The sequence below is a fragment of the Macaca nemestrina genome, chromosome 12 (assembly GCF_043159975.1).
Source record: "Macaca nemestrina isolate mMacNem1 chromosome 12, mMacNem.hap1, whole genome shotgun sequence".
Lineage (NCBI taxonomy): Eukaryota > Metazoa > Chordata > Mammalia > Primates > Cercopithecidae > Macaca > Macaca nemestrina.
Window position 1 is genome coordinate 105,052,573 of NC_092136.1, and position 24,196 is coordinate 105,076,768.

Sequence of the window (24,196 nt, forward strand, 5' to 3'; positions counted from 1 at the left end):
CATTCACTTAACAAATATATAGCGACGATGTAGTTCTAGGAGCCAGCGGTTCAGTCATTATGGTCATTTCCTCCTTGCTTTCACATACAAGAGGGGAAGACAAACATGAAGCCTGGTATGTAGTATGCAACTGAAATATTCAGAATGTGCAAATCCTGGTGTGTAATATGTAGCTGGAATATTCAGAATGTGCAAATATGGTAAGCGATGAGAAGAATAAGAAATTAATCGGAGAAATGGAAGACGAAATATTTTAGGAGTCATGAAAACTATAGAGAGAGTAGCCAGGGAAGGACACAAGAGGTCTCTGTCTTTGCAAGCACATGTTCAAATGATCACTCCAGAAATAAACTCACTGTGGCCAATTTATTTTAGGAACCTCTTTGATGCAAGATAGACTAATAACAAAATGCAGACAGTAATTCACGTTTTTCAATTTCTTTAACAAAAATGTTCTTGTGTTATTACCTTTTTATCTTTGGAGAATAAGGACCCGAGGTTACAAAAACATCCACCTTTTAACATGTGGGCCACCAGCTTTACTTCCTGTGCTCTAGGCGAAGAGCTGAATTCTAGGGGAGACTGATTTAAGTAATAATAAAACTCTGATCTCCCACACAGCCGGCTCTGAGTCAATTACTCTTTCGCCGTTGCGATTCCCCTGTCTTGATAAATCGGCTCTGTCTAAGCAGTGGACAAGGTGAACTCATTGTGCGGTAACAAATTCTTAATAGCAAACCAGGTAAGTTTGAGCTCATTTAAAAATGATAAGTGCGTATTGGAAGTTTCAAACAGAAAGAAGGCATATTCATTCCCCTATCCATTTTTTGAGATGGAGTTTCTCTCATGTTGTCCAGGCTGGAGTGCAATGGCGCAATCTCGGCTCACTGCAACCTCCACCTCCCGGGTTCAAGCAATTCTGCTGCCTTGGCCTCCTGAGTAGCTGGGATTACAGGCATGAAACACCATGCCTGGCTAGTTTTTTTGTATTTTTAGTAGAGACAGGGTTTCACCATGTTGGCCAGGCTAGTCTCGAATGTCTGAACTCAGGTGATCCACCCACTATGCCCTCCCAAACTGCTGTGATTACAGGCGTGAGCCATTGCACCCGGCCCCATTCAGGAATATTTCATGATCATCAGTTCTTAAAACTTACTCTGCTTGTGTTGGGGATACCATTTTGGAAACATGTTTGTACACTTTAAAGTATGCAGTCAAGTGGATAGATATGCAAATAAGTAAAATGAAACATAAGAATATAAATAATGAGATGCTTAAGAAAAGCATAAGTAAACTGTGTCTCAGGAGGAAGATAGCTCTCCAGAGAAGAGGGCATGGCACTGAATCTGGAAGGACTAGAAGGAATTTGTTCCTTGGACAACTGGGGACTGGTCTCCTGGCAGAGAGCAGTGTGGGAAGAAGCACAAAGGCTTGAGGGTGTCTGATGTAACCACAAAACTGGGAGAGCTGAGCTTTAGAAGGAATAGAAATGTGAAGCCAGGACTGAAGTGAGAGTGATCAGAGACAGGGCAAGTATTTGAAGATGTTTGCAGACAGGTAGAGTAATGGCAGAATTTGAGAGTCATGCCAAGCTGAGATCACTCCTCTCAACAGACTTTTGACCTAAAGCATATTTTGATGGCATTCTCTAAGTATCCCCTTCAATTATAATACAGCAATAACACAACTGTATTGATTGGTTTTAAATATTAAATGAGAGAAGGTGCATGAAATAGCTATCGTATGGTAAGTATTTTTCAGAGACTGTCATTATAGATTATTTTTGTTATTACTATAATTACTGAATGAACGCTGCAGTGATAATAAAAATGGAAGGAATGGATTAGAGGGAAAAACTCATCAGGACCACAGTTTTGGTTCCAGGTAAAGTGATGTAATGCTTAAACACATTATAGGATACAATTCCTCAGGAGTTTAAGGTAACAATAGCTGTCTACACTTGGTTGTTTATAATTATCAGACCGTGACTTGTTTATGACTAGTGGCTTTCAATTTCTCCTATCTATTACCTAATGATCCTTGATTCTGGAGCTTAAGTTAAGTGTTGTGAGGTGAGACATAAACCCCGGATAGAATTGTTCTATAGGGAGAATCAAAGCAATAAAGAAACTCAAAACAAGAAAATATGAGTGAAGTAAATACAGCAATTTTGTTATGAAGCTGAAATCATGCTTTACAGGGATTAATGGAGAAAATGAATACACATGTTTCAGAAGGTACAAAAACTCATCTGAAAGTTCAGATTTTTTTAAGAAAGGAAATAGGGTGCCACTGTATGTCCCTGAGCAAAGTTAATTACATTAATAGATCACTAGCAGGTAAGCAGAGAGAGTTAACTAACTGATCAACCTTCCTAATAACACTAATCTGCAGACAAACCTATGCCAAGTCAGTTTCATAAGAATTATCTGCAGATTTTCAAATGGCAATAAATGCCTGCAAAGTATTTAAGATTGAGTTACTCAGGGTAAGGAAGGGGGTAGTCATCAGACATTTTTATATGACTACATATTACTGTGGTATGTTATAAGGCTTAGAATCCACTGATCTAGTCCAATTTCTTCCTTTTCCTGTGAGGAGAATGAAGCCAAAGAAGCGATATTACCTAATGGAATACTAACTGCCTAAGTAACTCATGACATTATCACTTAGGCTTTTTCAGCTTTGATATATAAGACAGGAGACCTGAAAGTTGTGTACAGAATGGATTTTAGAGTTAAGTCCTGGAGAGAGGGAGACCACTTAAAAACAACAACAACAATAACAAAACAAAACAGCTGTGATAGTAACCCATGAAATATCAGTTTAAAGTAGTCAGTACCAGGACCAAAGAGAAAGGGGGAGAAAAGGAATCACTTTAAACAGACCAAGAGTATAATTCACAATAAGAGATGGCAAAGAGATTAACAATTCAGAGGCTTTCAGGTCTGGTTCTGAGATGAATGTTTCTGATCTGGGCAATTAGTTTGAAATCAAGAGAAAGATTTCAGAGTGCATTTTGCAACTTCCAGAATTGTCTCACACAAATAATTTCCTCTAGCTTTCTTTACCCTTCCTATGATTACCAGAAGCTGAAAGAAAGGAATTAACTTCTTTCTGGCTAGAAGACATCTGGAAAACATATGATCTCCTTCAGTATCTCTAACACCGGGTTCGGTGATTCAAACTACACACAATCATTAAAAAAAGAATTCAGCATGCATGCTATCGGCTCTCTTCCTTTCTTGTGTTTATTACACATCAATAAATCAAGTGTTTCCTAAGATTCTACTCCCAAGCTCCTAGTCAGAAAAGGAATCACCTGCCATAGGTAACAGCCTCTGTTCTTCCCTACAGCATTGAGAAGAGCTTCAGATGGAAAAATGAAAGTAAACTGTATTTTTTTATTGCAAAGGGCAGAAACATGTAATTACAGGTTGTGAAACTGCTGCTCAGAATTCCAGGCTCATTGACAGGAAGTGCCATGATGTCAGCAAGTTGGCATCCAAGTACTGGAATTTAGGTTCTTCCTGTGGGAAGAAAAAAAAAAAATGACAAAACACTGTCCTGTGGGTTGACACTTCAGGCTGTTTCTTTCCCTTGTTTCCTGTGGCCCCCCTACTTCTCCTATCCATCTGTCTCTTCTCTTCCTGATATCTCGGTTTTTCTTTCTCTGATCACATAAAACCACAATGACTGAAGGAGTTTAATCTAAAAAGTCTCTGTTCATTTCCTCATAAGAATTAAACAAATAGTTCATATTTCCTGCTTAAACTGTGTTGATGAATTGTCACGATGTCTTCCCCTCTCTGTCTCCTTGTGGTCTTAACCTTTTATTGGAGATAGTGCTGCAAGAACCCTGTGGTCTATTCCCCGGCATGCTTTCCTTTACTACCTGAGATGGCCATAACATTTAATTTTTACTGAGGGTGGAAGTTCACCTTTTTGACATTCCCTGAATGAAAGCTGATTGTAGAAGGAGTCTCAGGCTGTAGTAGAATTAATGTGTGATTATACAAAAAAGATATGCCCAGAATAACAGTTAGTAAAAGGAGAAAGAAAAAGCCTTGATGGCCAAGTAGAAACAGCTCCGGTCTGCAGCTCCCACAGAGAGAAACACACAAGGTGAGACATTTTTGCATTTCAAACTGAGGTACCCAAGTCCTCTCACTAGGACTACATAGGCAGTAAGTGCAACCCACAGAAAACAAGGAAAAGCACAGTGGGGCGGCAGTTCACCCAGGAGCTACATGGGACAAAGGGACCTCCTTCCCTCAGGCAAGGGAAGCAGTGAGGGACTGTGCTACCCAACCGGGGTACTATGTTTTCCAGGATTTTTGCAATCCAGGGTTCAGGAGTTCCCCTCATGAGTGTACACCATCACGGCCTTGGGTCTCAACACAAAACTGGACAGACCCAAGGCTGCTGTTCTGGTCGGCAGCTGTTTGGGCAGGCACTGACTGAGCTGCAGGAGTTTTTACATAGTCCAGCAGCTCCCAGAACTCTAGTGAGGCAGAGTCCCATCCACTCCCATGGAAAGGGGGCTGAAGCCAGGGAGCAAAATGGCCTCGCTCAGCAGATCCACTCTCACAGAAGCCTGCAAGCTTAGATCCACTGGATTAGTATCCCCACTAGACAGCATAGAGCATGGAGTAGGCCAAAGATGACTGAGTTCCACAGGGGAGGGGCGACTGCCATTGCTGTAGCTCTAGTCAGTGGTTTTCCCCTACCAGTGCTAAGGATGCTGGTTAGATTGGACTGGTCAGCAGTCTTTACAGCACAGCACAACCACTGGAGCAGATCATGACCAGACTGCTTTTTTAGGTGGGAACGGGATCCATCCCTCCTCCCTGGGCAAGGCACCCTTGCAGGAATTCCAGAAAACCAAGCCAGGAGTTTACAGACAGAGTTCTCATTTCCCTGGGAAAGAGCACCTGTTGGGAAGGGCGGCTGTGGTCCCCGGTTCAGCCAACTTAATCTTTCCTGCCTGCTGGCTCTGAAGATTCCCAGAGATCCAGACAAGGGGGATTCCCCAGCACAGTGCTCCAGCTCTGCTAAGGGATAGCTAGACTGCTTCCTTAAGTGGGTTCCTGATCTCTTTCCTGCTGAGGGGGTGAGTCCTTTCAATAGGGGTCACCAGACACTTCATGCATGTGAGTTCCGACTGGCATCAGGTCAGTGCCCCTGTGGGATGAAGATTCCAGAAGAAGGAGCAAGCAGCATCCTTTGCTTTTCTGCAACCTCCATTGGTTATACCCAAGTGAACAGTATCTGGAGTGGACCCCCAGGGAACTGAAACAGACCTGCAGAAGAGGGGCCTGACTGTTACAATAAAAACAAAAATCAGAAAGCAATAATAATAACAGCATCAACAAAAAAGACCCTACAAATATCCCATCAAAAGGTCAACAGCTTCAAAGATTAAAGGTAGATAAATCCGCAAAGATGAAAAACCATCGCAAACCCACTGAGAATTCCAAAAGATGGAATGCCTTTTCTCCTCAAATGATTGCAACACTTCTCCAGCAAGAGCATAGAACAGGGCTGAAGCTGAGATGGATGAACTGACAGAAGTAGGTATCAGAAAGTGGGTAATGACAAACTTTGCTGAGCTAAAGAATTATGTTCTAACCCAATGCAAAGAAGCTAAAAACCATGATAAAAGATTACAGGAACTGTTAATTAGAATAACCAGTTTAGAAAGGAATACAAATGATCTGATGCAGCTGAGAAACACAGCATGAGAGCTTCATGATGCAAACACAAGTGTTAATAGCTGAATCAAAGAGAAAGAAGAAAGACTATCACAGCTTGAACACTCTTGCTGAAATAAGGCAAGCAACAAGATTAGAGGGGAAAAAAAGCAATGAACAATACCTTCCAGAACCATGGGACCATATAAAAAGACCAAATCTATGGCTGATTGAAGTACCTGAAATAGATGGGGAGAATGGAACGAAGTTGAAAAACACACTTCAGGATATCATCCAGGAGAACATCCCCAACCTAGCAAGACAGACCAACATTTAAATTCAGGAATTTTGGAAAACCACAGTAAGATACTCCACAAGAAGATCAATCCCAAGACACAAATCATCAGATTCTCCAAGGTTGAAATGAAGGGGAAAAATGTTAAGGGCATCCAGAGAGAGAGGCCAGGTCACCTACAGAGGGAAGCCCATCAGACTAGCAGTGGACTTCTCAGCAGAAACCCTACAAGCCAGAAAAGACTGGGGACCGATATTCAACATTCATAAAGAAAATAATTTCCAACCCAGAATTTCATATCTGGCCAAACTGAGCTTCATAAGTGAAGGAGAAATAAAATTCTTTTCTGACAAGCAAATGCTGAGGGATTTTGTCACCACCAGGCTTGCCTTGCAAGAGATCCTGAAGGACGTACTAGGCATGGAAAGGAAAATCTGTTAGCAGTCACTACAAAAACCCACTAAAATACACAGGTCAATGACAGTATGAAGCAACTACATTAACAAGTCTGCAAAATTAACCAGCCAACATCATGATGACAGGATCAAATTCACACATACCAATATTAACCTTAAAAGTAAATGTGCTAAATGCCCCAATTAAAAGACACAGAATGGCAAGTTGGATAAACAGACAGAACCCATCAGTATGCTGTGTTCAAGAGACATGGTTGGTGGGAATGTAAATTATTTATACCATTGTGGAAGAGTGTGTGGCGATTCATCAAAGATTTAGAACTGAAAATACCATTTGACACAGAAATGCCATTACTGGGTATATACACAGAGGAGTATAAATCATTCTATTATAAAGATACATTACATGCATGCATATGCTCATTGCAGAACTATTCACAATAGCAAGGACAAGAAATCAACCCAAATGTCCATCAATGATAGGCTGGATAGAGAAAATGTGGCACATATGCACAATGGAATACTATGCAGCCATAAAAAAGGATGAGATCATGTCCTTTGCAGGGACGAGGATGAAGCTAGAAGCTATTGTCCTCAGCACACTAATGCAGGAACAGAAAACCAAACACTGCATGTTCTCACTTATAAGTGATAGCTGAACAATGAGAACACATGGACACAGGGAAGGGAACAATATGCACTGGGGCCAGAGAAGAAGATGGGGGATGGAGGAGAGCATTAGGGAAAAGAGCTAATGAACGCTTGACCTAATAAATAAGTGATGGGTTGTTCTGTGCAAGAAACCATCCGAGCACACATTTACCTATGTAACAAACCTGCACATCCTGCACATGTATTCCAGAACTTAAAAAAATAATAAAATAAAATGGCATTATGATGTTCAACATTGAAGGATTTCAAGAGGTCAGAAATTCGCCTTCACTTTTAATGAGTTTGGGATTAGAAAGACTCATGATTGAAACTGAATCTGTAGCTCTCCCAGTTCTTCAGAATCTTCACATCACTGAGTAACTGATTTAACCCCAAACTATTTTCCCCTGAACAATGCAGGTGCATAATTTTGCATTCAGTGCACTGTAGTGTTTCTTCAGAGTGTCATGCTCTATCTGCTATTGCTTTTATGTTTGTTGACTATTATACATTCTTAAAGAGACTGAAATCTTAGGCATCTAGGGTTGAATCAAAATTTACTTTGTATTTCTCAACACTCTTAGCAAATATTAGATATGTGTAGATTCTCTTCATGGATTTGTCAGTAGTAGACTCTGGGATTTGGAAAAATGTCCCTTTTCACATCATGCTTTCACTATCATAACTGTCTTTCTTCTCCCCACCTCTCCTGCTGAGTTCTAAATTCTTCAAAGTTACATGCTTACTATAATTTATATCTGTATTCCTAAAGCAGAAAGCCCTGAAAATGGTTTTCTGAAGGAGAAAATGGGGCTATTAGCCAGTTCCGGTCTTATGAATCAAGCCTAAAGACTCTAAATCCATTACCTCCTCTAAGTTTCTTCTTTTGTCTTTTTTTTTTTCCTGTGTGATAAAAAAAATAAAAATTCTTTCATTTTTATATCAGACTTAACGGAAGGCTTACAGAACTGTGTGTTTTGGAACAGATATGCCTCAAAATTAGGTGCATAAAGAGAATTCTTGGCTTCCTGTGGGGAAAACAAATAAAGCAAACATTCTAAAAAGTTCCACAAAAAGGTATGCAAGTTATAGTGTCATACCACCAATGGGACTATACACATTCTGAAGAGGAAACAGCCCATGCTGTGTCTAAGTATTCCTCTGCTGAAATGAGAAACACCTATAAGTGAGCATTTGTGATCTTATTACCACCTCAGAAATCAACATCAACTGACCCTTAAAAGGAGTGGTTTAAGCAACGAACTTTGAGAGAAGAGCAGTGTACTCTGCACTGACCAGAAGGAAGGTGTTCTTTCTGTATCCCCTGTTTATTATACTATGGGTAGAGTATCTCTTTTTCAAAATGCTGGGAACACAAAATGTTTTGGATTTCAGATTTTTCTGAATTTTGGAATATCTACATTGTAATTTCTAGTTGAGCATTCCTAATCCCAAAACCTAAACTCTGAAATACTTCAATAAGCATTTCCTTTGAATATCATGTCAACACCCAAAAAGTTTTTGATTTTGTTCAACAAAATACTAGCAAACTGAATAACAGCAGCGCATCAAAAAGTTAATTCACCACAGTTCTGTGCACTTCATTCCCATAATGCAAGATTGATTCAACATACACAAGTCAATAAATGTGATTCACAAAATAAGCAGGATTTCAAATAAAAAAGCAGACCCAGAAAAGCTGTTGAAAACATTCAAAATCCCTTTATGATAGAAAACCCTCAACAAATTAGGCAACAAAGGGAACAGACCCCAAAATAATAAGAGTCATCTATGACAAACTCATAGCCAAACATCTGAAGGCATTCCGTTTGAAAACCAGCACAAGACAAGGATGCCCTCTCTCAACACAACTATTCCACATAATCCTGGAATTCCTAGCCAGAGTGATCAGACAACAGAAGGAAATAGAAGGTATCCAAATAGGAAAAGAAGAAGTCAAACTGTCATCCCATGTACAAAATTCAGTAACACTTCTGTACACCAAAACCGTTGAAGCTGAGAGCCAAATTAGGAACTCATCTCAATTGCAAATGCCAAAAAATAAAAATAAAACACCTAGGACTACATCTAAAAGATCTCTACAAGGAGAACTACAAAACACTAAAATCAGATATGACACAAACAAATGGGAAAATATTCAATGCTCATGGAGTAAAAGAATCAATACCATTAAAATGACATACTGCCTAAGGCAATCCACAGATTCAGTGTTATTCCTATCAAATGATCAATGCCACTTTTCACAGAGTGAAAAATTAAACCAATTCTAAAATTCATATGGAACAAGTGAAGAGCCTGAATAGCCAAAGCAACCCTGAGCAACAAAAACAAAACTGGAGGCATCCCTTTACCTAACTTCAAACTGTACTATAAGGCCACAGTAACAAAAACAGTGTGGTCCTGGTACAAAAACAGACACATAGACCAATAGACAAAAATGAAAAAGTTAGAAATAAAACTGTATGCCATCTGTTCTTTGACAAAGTGGACAAAAAATAAGCAATGAGGAATTGATTCTCTATTCAATAAATGGTGCTGAGACAGAATAAGAGAAAATATTTACAAACAATGTGTCCAACAAAGGTCCCATGTCCAGAACCCATAAGTAACTAAAACAACTCAGCAGGAAAAAATAAATAACCCTATTAAAAAGCAGGCAAAAGATATGAACAGACAATTCTCAAAAGAAGACATACAAATAGCAAAAAATATATGGAAAAATGCTCAACATCACTAATCATCAGAGAAAAACGAATCAAAAGCACAATAAGATACCATCTCACACCAATTAGAATGACTGTTAATAAAATTTCAAAAGTATATCAATTTGGTCATCATGTATAATAATTTTTATATGTTGCTGGATTGAATTTTTTAGAATTTTTGATAATTTTTATGTATGAATTTATTAGATACTTTTTTAAAATTTCTGGGATTAATGTGTAGCAGGTGGAGGTTTGTTACTTAGACAAACGTGTGCCATGGTGGTTTGCTGCACAGATCAAACTATCACCTAGCTATTAAGCCAAGCATGCATTAGATATTTTTCCTAATGCTCTCCCTCCCTTCAGATCCCCCTGTCAGGACCCAGTGTGTGGTGTTCTCCTCCATGTGTTCATGTGTTCTTATTGTTCAGCTCCCACATAAAAGTGAGGCTTGCAATCTCTAGTTTTCTGTTTCTGTGCCAGTTTTCTGAGGATAATTGCTGCCAGGTAATTCATGTCTCTGCAAATGACATGATCTCATCCTTTTTTATGGTTGCATAGTATTAGATGGTGTATATGTACTGCAGTTTTTTTTAATCCAGTTTACCATTGGTGGGCATTTGGGTTGATTCCATGTCTTTGCTGTTGTGAAGTTCTGATATCAAGGCAATATCAGTCTCACAGAATAAATTGAGATGTGTTTTCTCCTTTTTTTGTGAAAATAAAAGTCAAAAATAACAGATGCTGGCAATGCTGTGAAGAAAAATCAATGCCTATGCAATATTGGTGGAAACCTGAATTAGTTCAGCATTGTGGGAAGTAGATTGGAGACTTTCATATCCAAAGGAATATAAATCATTCTATTGCAAAAATACATGGTAGAGTATCTTCATTGCAGCAATATTCACAATACCAAAGATGTGGAATCAACCCAAATGCCCATCAGTGATAGATAGGATAAAGAAAAGGTAGTACATACACATCATGGAATACTGTGCTGCTACATCATGGAATACCATGCTGGAATACTATGCAGTCATAAAAAGAAATGAGATCATGTCCTTCATAGGAACACGGATGGAGGTGGAAGTCATTATCGTCAGCAAACTAATTCAGGAACAAAAAACCAAACACCTCATGTTCTCACTTGAAGTGGGAACTGAGCAATGAGGACACATTTACACAGCGAAGAGAACAACACACATGGGGCCTGTGAGGGTGTCAGGGGAAGGCAGGGCATCGGGAGGAATAACTAATGGATGCTGGGCTTAATACCTAGATGATTGGTTAATCTGTGCAGCAAACCACCATGACAAACATTTACCTATGAACAAACCTTCACATCCTACACAAGTGCACGAGAACTTAAAATAATTTGAAGGGAAAAAAAAAATCCTCAGACTAACAGAGGAGGAATAAATACTTCCAAACTCATTCTACAAGGACAGCATTACTCTGATACCAAAACCAGACAAAGGCACATAAAAAAAAAAAGAAAAAGAAAAAGAAAATATCAGCCAACATGATTGATGAATATTGCTGCAAATATCCATGACAAAACACTAGTAAGCCAAATTCAACAACACATTAAAAAGATCATTCATCATGACCAAGCAAGATTTATCCAAGGTATGCAAGAATTGTTCAACATATGTAAATCAATTAATGTGATACATTGTATCAACAGAAGAAAGGACAAAAAACATAAAATCATTTTAACTGATGCTGAAAAAGCATTTAATAAAATTCAACATTCCTTCCTCATGAAAATCCTCAAAAAAAAAAAAAAAACAAAAACAAAAACAGGAACTGAAAGAAGATACTTCAACTTGTATAGACAACAGCCAGTATTATACAGAGTGGAGAAAAACTAAAAGTCTCTCCTCTAAGATCAGGATGTCCACTTTCAACACTGTTGTCCGACATACTGTTGGAAGTCCTAGGCAGAGCAATTAGACAAGATAAAGAAATAAAGTGCATCTAGATTCAAAAGGAAGAAGTCAAATTATCCTTGTTTGCAGATTATGTGATTTTATATCTGAAAAATCCTAAAGACTCCACCAAAAAACTCTTAGACCTGATACACTAATTCAGAAACATTGCAAGATACAAAAATTAATGTACAAAATTTAGTAGCATTTCTATATGCCAATGGTAAGCAATCTGAAAAAGAAAACAAGAAAATAATTCCATATATAATAGCTACAAGTAAAATTAAATATCTAGAAATTACATTAACCAAGGAAGTAGAAGACCCTTGCAATGAAAACTATAAAACATCAATGTGAGAGAATAAAGAGGATGCAAAAAATAAAAAAAAAATGTTTATGGATTAAAAGAATACTGATTAAAAGAATCAGTATTGTTAACATGTCTCTACTACCTAAAGCAATCTATAGATTCAATGCAGTCCTTATAAAGATACCATTGGCATTCTTCACAGAAATAATAAAATAAAAAGAAATCCTAAAATGTATATAGAACCACAAAAGATCTAAAATAGCCAAAGGTACCCAGAGGAAAAAGAACAAAACTGTAAGAATCACATTACCTGACTTTAAATTACACTGCAGAGCTGTAGTTATCAAAATGGCATAGTACTGGTATAAAAACAGACACATAAATCAATGGAACAGATTACAAAACCCAGAGATAAATCCATACATCTACAGTGAACTCATTTTTGACAATGGTGCTAAGAACCTAAATACACGATCTCTTTAATAAATCGTACTGAAAATAAACTGGATATCCATATGCAAAAGAATGAACCTAGACCCCTACCTCCTGCCATACACAAAAATCAAATCAAAATGAATCAAAGACTTAAATCAAAGACCTCAAACTACGGAACTCTTACAAAAAATGGAGAAACTCTCCAGTCCTTTGGGTTGGGCAAAGATTTTTTGAGCAACACTCCAGAAACATGAGCAACCAAAGCAAAAATGGACAAATGGGATTACATTAAGTTAAACACCTTCTGCACAGCAAAGGAAACAATTAACAAAGAGGAAACCGACAGAATGGGCAAAAATTTACAAACTATCCATCTGAAAAGGGATTAAAAACCAGAATATATAAGGAGCTCAAACAATTCTGTAGGAGAAAATGTTAATAATCTGATTTAAAAATGGGCAAAAGATCTGAATAGACATTTCTGAAAAGAGTACATACAAATGCCAAACAGTTACATGAAAAGGTGCACAACATTATTATTAGAGAAAGGCAAACCAAACTTATTTGTGGGAGCTAAATTTTAAAATATTTGAACTCAATGAAACAGAGAGTTGAAGAATAATTACCAGAGGCTGGAAAGCATAGTGTGGTGTGGGGGGAATTGGGGGAATATTAATGGGTACAAACACAAGAATAATAATCACATTGGGTACACATAGACATACAAATGGGCACAATGGACACTGGGGTCAATAAGATGGAGGACGGAGGTAGAGGGCCAACGGTTGAAAAATTAACTATTATTATGTACTATGCTCACATAGTGGATTGGATGAGAGGAACTATTGTCACCAAAACCACAACATCATGCAGTACACCCAAGTCATGAACCTGCACATGTACCCCTTGATGGAAAATGAAAGTTGGAATTATATTTTTAAAAAACACTCATCAATATGATATACTCTTATGTTTTTTTATGGAATGAAGGCATTTATACTAGCAATTTTTGAGGACTTTTCAATGTCTCTTTTTTATTAAAACATTGTGGGAGGTAATAGGAAAGAATGTAGATATTGGAGGATTTCAGATTTTGAATTTTTGGATGAGGAATAATACATTTAGAAAGGGACACCTTGACCAGAATAGAGCTTCAGTACTCCTCTCCAACGTCTGAAAATCTCCAACACACACATACACACACACACATTTGCCCACAGACATTCATACAACCTACTTCTTTTAATGTCCTAGGAAGAGATAAAAACATCTTGTCAATGTCACTCAGTGATGAGGATCTGTGTCCTACCATCTGGAAACTCAAACGAATGTCAGACCTAAAAAGAGGAAGTCTGTGGACCTTTTGTGATGTAAAATCTTAAACCAGAAAAACTGCAACAAATACAGCAAAACAAATGACAAAAACAAAAAGTATTGGCACCTGCAACAGTTTAAACTGTGCTGAGGAATCATGATGCCACCTCCCCTCTACATCTCCCTGTAATCTTATCCTTTGACTGGAGAGTGTTCTGAAGGAATCCCTTTACTCCCTGGAATGCTTTCCTTCAACTGCTTAAGATTGCTTTAATAGTTAATTTTTACTGAGGGTGACAATTCACTTCTGCTTTTTGATATTCTCTGAGCAGACTGATCACAAATGTAGTCTCCGATTGTAGTAGAATATGCACATTAGTACAGGAAAGGTATGCCCACACCAACAGTTAATAAAAGACCAAAGAAAAAGGGACCATAATGTGTTCAACTGTGAAGGTTTTTAAAAGGTTAGATATTCACTTTGATTTAATACGATAAAGTTTAGAAAAGGCTCATATCTGCAGGTGAAATGGTAGTTCTTCCAATCCTCCCCAAATTTTAACATCCCCGAGTGAGTGATTTCACACCAAACTCCTTTTCTCTACACCATGCAGGGACTTCACTGTGCACACCATGCAGGGACTTCACTGTGCACACCATGCATCCTAGAGTTTCTTCAGGGTGTCATGCACCATCTGCCAACTACTTCATTTTTGATGGCTGTCTTGCCTTTTCTAGAAGTCTGTGAATACTGAGGGTCTAGAGTTAACTCAAAATTTACTTTCTGTCTCTTAAATACCTTAACAAAGGGTAGAAATCTGCAGGTTCTGTTCATGGATTTGTCAGTAGTAAACTGTGGGATTTGGGAAAAGTCCCTTATCACACTGCAGTGTCACTGTCATAAAAATCCGTCTTCTCCCCATCTCTCCTGCTGAACTCTAACTTTTTTGAAGTCAGGTACCTGTGGTAATTTGTATCTGCATCCCGAAAGCAGAAAGCACAGCAAATGGTTTTTCGAATGAAAAAATGGGGCCAATAGCCAGTTCAGATCTTACGAATTAAGTCTAGCATTCTAAATTCATTACTCCCTCTGATTTCCAACCCTTGTTCCTCCAGTGTGGAAGAAAACTGAGGACACTTTTTTACTTTTATGTTAGATTTATTAAAATGTTCAAAAAAGTCAATTACTAAACAGACATAATTCCAAAAACGATTACGGAATGAAGAAACTCTTGGTTTCCTGTGGGGACAAATAATAAAAAACAAACATAAAAGAATTTTGCTAAAAGAAATGTAAGTTATAAAGTTATACCACCAATGGGAACATATGCAATCTTAAAAGGAAAGACTGCATGCTATTTTAAAATGTTACCCTGCTGAGGTGAAGGGGAGAAACATCTAAAAGTCAGCCTTCATAGACTTATCGCCACTTCTAGGTCAATATTAGCTGACCCTCAGAAAGGGTCTAAAAGAAAAACTTTGGGAGAAGAGCAACGTGCTCTGCACTGACCAGAAGAAAGACATTACTTCAGTATTTTCTGTATATTATACTACAGCTTGATTATCCCTTACCCAAAATGCATGCTACCAGAAGTATTTCGAATTACAGATATTTTTGTATATTTGGAATATCTGCCTTATACTTACTGGTTTAGCATCCTTAATCCAAAAACCTAAAATCTGAAATGATTCCATAAGCATTTCCTTTGAATATCATGTGGGCGCTCACACAGCTTTGGATTTTAGAGCATTTCAAAATTTAAATTTTTGTATTAAAAATTCTACACCTGTAGAACTAGAGTCCTTGACTAAAATGGACTTTCAGTACACTTTCCTCAATCTTCCCACACTCCCGACGTACCTGTCCACAGACATTCATACGGCTTCTTTATTTTAATGTCCTGGGAAGAGGTAGAAACGTCTTGTCAAAGTCACCCTTTCAGTGCTGGGCATCTGTGCTTTATCATCTGGCTGCTCAAATGAAAGTCGAACCTAAAAGAGAAAGGAAAGTCTGGAGACCTGTTTTTTCTGAAAAGTTTGATGACTCATGCCAAAAAGACTGCAACATATATAGCAAAATAAGTGACGAAAACAAAAAGTACTTGTACCTGCAACAAGTATAGCCATGTGCTTATCTAAGCATTGAATGACCCTCCTTGGGGCTTTTAAAATCTGTGGTTGGGCATCATAGTCAAGAGGGACACAGGCAAATTAGAGTCCATTCATTTGTCTCTGCAGGGCAGGAGGAGGGTGAAAATAAATGATGGTTTTATTGAGGCTGTGGGTCTTAATACATTGGATTTGACTCCCAGGCTTGTTCACTCACCAAAGAACTTCAAAACACTTTTGGAAAGAAGGGTGTTATTGGAAGATAAACATGTCTGTATCTGCTTTCTATGCTTCCAATTGCAATAACCAAGCATTCAGGGAAGTAGAGTGAAAATAGCATCCACCAGAGCCTTACCTTGCGGAAAATTTCCTCCACATCACAGGAATGGGCATATTCTTGCAGATGTTCAATCAGTCTCATAATAAAAACAGAACCCATTGTTGGATGTCTCCAAGAAACATTATCTGTTGATAAAACATATTTCAAATCTCAAGACTGGCTCTTGCCTGAAGAAAGAGAAGAAACCCTAGTATTTCTGCTCCAGCTGAGGCACGTTTTGGAATTCTTCTATTTTCCATATGCTTCATTGTAATTTCTAGTGAATATATTTGAAGTTCAGTGAGTATATTTTTACTGATCCTCTAAAGGCTGTTGTATATGGTGCAGGTATTGATGTGGCCTAGTCCCTGAGTTCAAAAAGTCGTAAATTTAGTAGAGCGATAGGAAAAGACAGAATGGAGTCAAGGGAAGGAATTGGAATTTGGAAAAGAAATATATAAATGTGCATCCCCAAGGTGGTGTTACTGACTGCGATTTAAGTTAATTGTCCATTCTGACACCTAATAGACTCAGTTATACAGGGAACGGTAATAATTTCATACACAGGAGATATCTGAGGCTACACAAGTGTCTCAGCTAACAGAGAACATGTAATACTCAGTCTATATGGGAAAATTATGTAAATAAATTCTCAATCTATGTACTTCACATTAAATTTTATTTAAAATTTAATAACATTGGCAGTGAGATATTACACACAAAGAGTTAACTATACAAATCATAAAACAGAACAAAAGTAGAAATCTAGGAAGAGTAAATAAGAGAATGATCACATGATAATGGAGAATAAGAAGTTCTTATGAAGAAGAGAAATGTTAAAGAAAACAATATTAATTTATTACATGGTAGACGCAGAAGTAATGAATACTTGAAAATTGTACAAAGGAAGGGGTAAGAGAAAAGCAGTAGCAATAGCTCTGTGTATAATCACAGATACATTCTTTAATGACACATTTCAGCCAATTATAATGGTCATAAAGTGTATATTAATAATAAAATTATATTTAGAACCACAGCTATCTTAGTTGAAGGAAGTAAATAAGAGATAGGGTGGAAACAGGTGTCTCTGCAAATGTTTTGTGAAATTAAGGAAGTAGATAATATTTTTCCTCAGGAGAGCACTATGATATGGGATTTGCACCGTAGAATGTGGAGCTAGGCTTAATATGGGAGTTATAATTGAGTTGTTAATCATCACCTCTAGTGGGTGACTGTCACTTTTTGTATTGATAGCCCCAACAAAGATGTCCTGTGTAGAAACCTGTTACCTGGTGTGGAAGAGCAGAAAGCAATAAAATCCTTCTCTATGTGGGCTTTCTTAATAGCATCAACCTCAAGCTCTTCTGTAGTTAGTAAAGATACGTTTCTACAAACTCCTGCTGAATCTTTTAACCACACCACACCATGGTTCTCTGGAAAGACACAATTTGATTTGTTACTACCTATCAATGGCTGAGAAGATGATGTTTCCCTCCTAGCCTCTGTTCAATGATATTTATTAATGTGTTTGCTCCATCATTAATTCACATGCAAATACACACATACATTTCAGTTACAATCTTTTCAACAATATTTATCTTTTCTAACCATCAAACAAATTGTAAAAATTTCCAAACATCAAAGTCTCCAGCTTGAATATAGAACAAATATCTACCAACCAGCCATTCAATTCACTGAAGCTGCAATCTGGAATACTGACAGTGCGTGTTATTTGACATTAAAAGACAAACAAAAAGAAACCAAAAATTCCTGGATGCATACAGAGTAGTATTTGAATGTCTGGTGTTCTCAAAGGCATCAGCACTCACCACCACGGCAGGCCTGGATGATGATCACCTTCGGTTTGTCCTTCAAACTTGGGCAGTTCCTGGTATTCAACATTTCAAAGATTGCATTGAGTTGTAATACATCTGGGACTTGCTCAGAGTATTTCTTCCCACAAATGCCTTCCCGAATACCATGAGACATGAACACCAGGAAGGTGCTGTCAGAGGTCTCGTGCTCTTGGCGGTGAGCAAATGCCGCCAGCTCTGTAGTCATTTCCTGAAAGAGACCATACCACTGATTTTGGACTATGTAATTAACTATCATGGCACCTTGGAAAGCCAATAAATAAATACTTAAGGATTTCTTAAGGAATTTCATGACAAACAAAGGAGTGCCCAAAAAATTTTTAGTCTTAATTTCGAGAAAGGAGAAGAAAGATGTTGTAGAAAGTCATTCAGAGTTATCTTGTAGAGAGAATGTGGCATTACTGAGTGAAAAAAACAAAAAAACAAAAAACACTTCCCAAGTAAGTTACGCTAGGCTCGAACAGAATGAGTTAGTTACAAGGGAACATGTAGCATCCAGCACCCTCCCGTGGCAAGTTTATATTTTAGATTATGAAGAGATTACATTTCTTGGTCAACCAAGCTTTCTAATATTATTTAGTTATAGGAAGGGCATGACCATTGTCTCTAATGTATACTAGACCTTACCGAAGCAGTGAGATTCGTTTTCACATCCACCTTGTACCCCAGATTTTGTAGCAGTGTTGTCATGCCTATGATGTCAACCTCAGCTCCCGTTCTTTTAGAAAGACTGTCAAACTCTTCGTTGCAGATAATGAGAGCAAGACGTGTGCGGCTTGACTTGTCCATTATTGGATAAATCTGTAGGAAATGAAATTTGGATGAATAGACTTATTCTCTGTAATTTAATATTCACCTGGTAAATTTATGACAATTTTCTCTTTGTTAGTCGTATCAAGATACTAAATCCCATGGACTATACATTGAAAATGGGGGACAGAATTGAGTGCTACTTGGAGAGTAGGCATAGAAACTGCAAAGGTCCAGATGGCAGGTGAGCTACTGACTTCATTTTTCTTGATAGGCAGGATTTTGAAAAACGCACAAGCTATGAAGCAAGAATGACAGAATTCTAAAATTGATTGCTTCAATATCTGATTGTTTTTCTTTGGGCAAAGTATTTTTTTTTCTTGATTTTTATTATACTTTAAGTTCTAGGGTACATGTGCACAACGTGCAGGTTTGTTACATAGGTATACATGTGGGCAAAGTATTTACCAATCCTATGCCTCAGCTTCTTGATCTCTAAAACGGGTTATTTTTAAGGTTAAAAATTATGTATCATCATATATAAAATGCTTAGAACACTGCCCACTCTCAGAGAACATTCAATAGTTGCCATTGTTGATGTTATTTATCCAAGAATGGGGTTCAATTTGGAACTCTTTCTATAAATCTGGGATTCCAGGATACAGAAGTTTTTTTTCAAGTAAGGGAAGCAGAATTATGATTCTCCATTGAGAATAGCTCTAAGAAAAAGCCACTGCATTTCATAATCACCTAAAGGATATCTGTCACCCCGTTCTATCCTTGTGTTCTGAGCATGGTACCTCTGTTGACTTTTCTTTCCATATTGTTTTAGCTTCATCTAGAGAGCAAAGCTTGATGCTTCCTCCTGAGCCTGAGGATGTAGGCATAGCAGGGTTATCACACACTCGCACTGCCTGAGGAGCTGCAAGAGTCAAAGAACATCATGAACATTGGCATCCCTCTTTGTTCCACTTTTTGTTTTTTACAGTCTTACGTATGAATGAGGCCACAAAAGTGAAAATGCATTCTTAGGAAGACAATCCTGATCTTTTATCACTGAGTAATTTCACTGCTAATGGAATACACTTCCAGTCAGAAATTTCCAGGTGTGCAATACAGGGATCTCCTTTCATATTTCAGGATCAGTATTTTCACAAGTATTTCAGATAAAAATGTAGAAAGAAAGCTTTTCAAGGCCGTGCATGATAAAACACTCAAAAACCAATCAAATGTGTGAGATAAAAGAGAATATAAATTTATTTCTAAAGATTTGAACCACAGAATAAAATTTAATGGTAGGAGGTCTTAATTAAATCTACTGAAAATATTTAAGAGATATGCTTATCTTTTTATGTATTTACTTAAAAGACATGGTAGTAAGCACTAGGAATATTTTTTAATGAACATTTGTCCTGTCTTTCAGGATCTCTTCCTACTATATATATATGTATGGAAGGAGAAGATTACTAAATATATGAACTAGAATGTATATAAAATAGTATGATAAATGCTAAAATTAAAGTGCACACTAGATGGATTTATGGCACTAAACATTGATTGCACAGACATATGAGGAAATGTTTTCACATAGTTTATGTGAGAAAATCCTTGAGGCTTTTGTTTCATCACAAGTTCAACACCATCCAGCAATGTGATGTGCTTGTTAAAGAAATTAATGTAATCTTTGTATCAAGATAGAAAGGAGTTTTCTAGATCTGTGGAGTATCTTTTAGAAACTATTAAGTCAAGAAAATATTATGCAATTTTGAAAACAAGCTTGAGAAACTTATACAATCAGTTAGATAAATAAAGGCAGCATGAAGTGTGTTGACACAGAAGAACTAATCAGAATGGATATATCGGAGAAAACTACAAAATAATAATTTGGTTGAAGAAATGTTTGTTTCATAAAGAAGAATGAAAACAATATAAAAAAACTAAGTAGAAGTGTATGGGTTATTTTTGAGGTAATTTTTTTGTGTGTGTGAAAATACAGTATTTGGTTATATAGTGAGTATCCTGTGCTGGAAAACATTTAAGAAAACATTCGTCTTTGGGAGGCTGGGGTGGGAGGATCACGAAGTCAGGAGATTGAGACCATCCTGGTTAAGACAGTGAAGCCCTGTCTCTACTAAAAATATTTTTTAAAAAATTAGCCGGGGATGGTGGCGAGCGCCAGTAGTCCAAGCTACTCGAGAGACTGAGGCAGGAGAATCACTTGAACCCGGGAGACAGAGCTTGCAGTGAGCCGAAATTGTGTCACTGCACTCCAGCCTGGGTGACAGAGTGAGACTCCGTCTAAAAATAAAAAAAAAAGAAAAGAAGACATTCATGAGTTAATCAACCTTAATAAATGAAATAGAAGTTTCAACCTTAATAAATGAAATAATGGAATAGAAGTTGAAAGAGAGATACAGTTCCAAATTTGAGAGAAGAATGCGTAAAACTTGGCTTCGGCTTGAATATTGGAGGTGTTTGAGAGGAAAGGGACCAAAATGAGTTTCAAGTTACTGGTTTGAACAACTAGTGATGGTGACACCAACAACCTAGTTACACAAAACTGGAAGAGAAGCAAGGTGTGGAAGAATGGCACGTTCAGCTCTAAAATTGTTTAGATGATCGTGTCTCTGGGACATATGAGGGAATATTTCAGGAGCCTTAAATAATGAAGTATGGTACTTATTTGGTGTTCAGGATTTGAGATAAAGATTCAGAATTTTTAATATAAACATAGATAGTGAAGTTGTGAGTACAACTTCTACAAAAGCAGAATAGATTACAAAAAGAAAATTATATGATCACTTTACGGGAATTCTCCATAGCCCCTTTAACTGTGGTTCATCCTACAACATTAATGTCATGGAAGATGGGGTTCAAATAATGCTCTTTCTTTAAAAACAGCATTACCTAGGAAGGAAGGCAGTACTACTTGAGAGTCTTGTGTAGTAAGGTGATTTCCAGATGTCGGACCTAGAAAAAGAAGGACACTGAAATAGTCACTAATCATCTCTGGAAAACTTTACCGTAATGCTTACAACATTCCCCACTAAAGATGCATCCCAGAACTCTGGCTGAATGACATTAAATAATGTTCAAGATGTTCTTTAATTTAGTGAGTGGTGGGGGTTATAAAATGAAAGAGACATTGTCAGAAAAATACGATATTTATTACACATAAATGAAAATATAAACGTCTCCCATGTCTGCTTAGACAGGTATAAGCCTCCCCTAACCGAAAAAAGGCTTTTGCTTTCAAAGAACATCTCTCTCTGAAATGGCTTTAAGAAGTATCACAGAGACCAGTGACTAGGAGTCCACCAGAACTCTCATTCTCACCATGTGGTAAGTCCAAGGGATCACAAGAATGGTCCAACTCATTTCCTGTGCACTGCATCAGGCCCTAAGGGGGCTGCAGGTGGAGACAGTCCAGACCTCACAGCATGATCTGCAGCCTGGTACAGGCAAGTGGGTGATCTCACTCAAAAGAAAATGCAAGTAGGCAACTGGAGGAAAGAGCCAACTTGAAATCCTTACTTTTCTATAATTATTCAATGTATTCTCTGAGTGTATCACCATTTCTGAAATATAATTTCTTCTTCTCAGAGGGCAAAATTTTGGAGAGAAGTTATTAAACCTATTTAATTACAGACCTTAAAGCTTCATGTTAGACGACTGCATATGAGCCTAGCACCTTGGACTCAAAAATACTAAATCAATCAATAAATATTGTGCCTTGCCAGGAACAGTGGAACATATAGCACAAAGCTTTTTAGATAGTTCTCATGACCTTCTACAAATGAAGGCCCACATACTCAGAACTGGAAATGAGCTTTAATCAGAAGAAGGCCACTGAGGATAAAGGAACAGAAACAAAGGAGAGTCAAAGGACATGCATTAGGGGCCCAGCTACAGAAATATGGCACTGAAGCCAGAGATAAGAAAGTTTTCTGCAACTTAACATGACTAGTAAAGACATCACATGGTAGGCACAATAATAGACCCTACATGAACTTGCGTGTGAGTCACTGACCCTTACCTGCTGAGAATCCCAGCGTCCCTGCCAGGTGACTGTCTTCTTCACAAATGTATGTGATGCAAATATGGCATGCCGGAGCCCCTTTCCGAATAACAGAGTCAAGCAGAGCTTGGGCCTTATCCATGACCGTAGCATTTTCACGTTTTACTTTCTCCATTTCTTCCTGATTCAGAACCCTTGTCTCTAATAATTCATCCAGTAAGCCATTTATTGTGCCTTCACCCATGGAATGGATTAACAGCTTTCTCTTCTCCTTCAGGACCTTGTCTGTTTGGAGCACAAGGATTTCTCACATCATAAAGACAGCCTTATATTACTCTCATGTAATCAACAGAAAGTGACCTCACTTAGATTTCATCAGTGAAATGTCCCCCTCCTCGAAGTTGGGTAATCCATCTTCTTAATGTATCGCTGCCCTACTTGTTTCCCTCAATAGTCTCCATACATGTGCATGGAGTGGCCTGAAGACTGAATTTACCATTTACATTAGTCCCTGGAAAGCAGAGATCATCCTCTTGTGTCTCGTGTTTATTTAACTCTGATTAATAAAGTAATGAAACAGAAATAGCCCATTTCATTTAGGAATCACTGCTGCTAGTACTCCTCCTGTGCCAATTCTGTACCCTCTGTGAGACTTTCAACATGTAAGTAAGAGTTTAATTAAGATTGCAAAATGACAGCAGGCTTCCCCTAAAGCCTCGGTTCCTTTCTGGGCTTGCTTTTCCTTTCTAAAGACTGCAAGTGTCTTCTACTTTCTTCTCTCCTCACTCTCCACCCTCTCCCTCATTTCTGTTCACCTAAACTTCCCCAGATACTAATTTTGGCTTTCAGAAAAGCCAGCACCTTCCAAAATTCTTTCTTCCCAGGGACCTCTTCTTAGAACAGTGAAAGACTCACCGGCCATGGCTTTTCTCTCCTACCCTTCTTGTGTGGGCTGAAACTGAAAGCATGCTTCACCTGCCTTTTTGGCAGAGCGTGTGCACTATTGAGAAATAACCACTGCACATGCATATGCATGTCTTTTTTTTTTTTTTTTTTGCCAGCAAAAAAAAAAATCAGATTCCTGAACTGTAGACTGCATCAGAGAGTGTATCCTTGTGGAATTTTCTTCACCAACCCTTGGAACAGGTCAGGGTAGGAGGGGAATGTGGCTTGGAGAATAAGACAAGAATGACAAAGTATGTGTACAATTAAACTCACACAGTGAAGAGTTTCTCATTCATTAGAAAACTTAATGGAGAAAAGTAACACAACCTTTAGAGAATTTGAACCACTTCTGTCCCGGGCCCAAGTCACAGGTCTGGGGAAGGTCATAGGAAATGTATGTTCCTGTGAAG

The 24,196-nt window shown here is 37.9% G+C and overlaps 1 protein-coding gene across 2 annotated transcripts; it reads right to left on the reverse strand.

Moving 5' to 3' along the window:
* Positions 1-938: 938 nt before the first annotated feature.
* Positions 939-23,835, reverse strand: LOC105493689 (putative caspase recruitment domain-containing protein 17P). 2 transcript variants are annotated; one of them, XM_011761545.2, is made up of 10 exons: positions 23,757-23,835; positions 22,860-23,126; positions 21,731-21,793; positions 19,624-19,745; positions 18,701-18,874; positions 18,029-18,263; positions 17,489-17,632; positions 16,236-16,345; positions 15,633-15,763; positions 939-3,530 (listed from the first exon to the last, which is right to left on the reverse strand). In XM_011761545.2, exons 1-9 carry the CDS (start codon positions 23,761-23,763, stop codon positions 15,665-15,667), a joined length of 1,221 nt encoding a protein of 406 aa, XP_011759847.2. In that variant the 5' UTR covers positions 23,764-23,835; the 3' UTR covers positions 939-3,530; positions 15,633-15,664. The 2 variants fall into 2 exon arrangements, with proteins under 2 accessions (XP_011759847.2, XP_024652306.1); XM_024796538.2 differs by lacking the exons at positions 939-3,530; positions 15,633-15,763; positions 16,236-16,345; positions 17,489-17,632; positions 18,029-18,263 and having other exon boundaries at positions 18,768-18,874; positions 19,574-19,745.
* Positions 23,836-24,196: the final 361 nt, after the last annotated feature.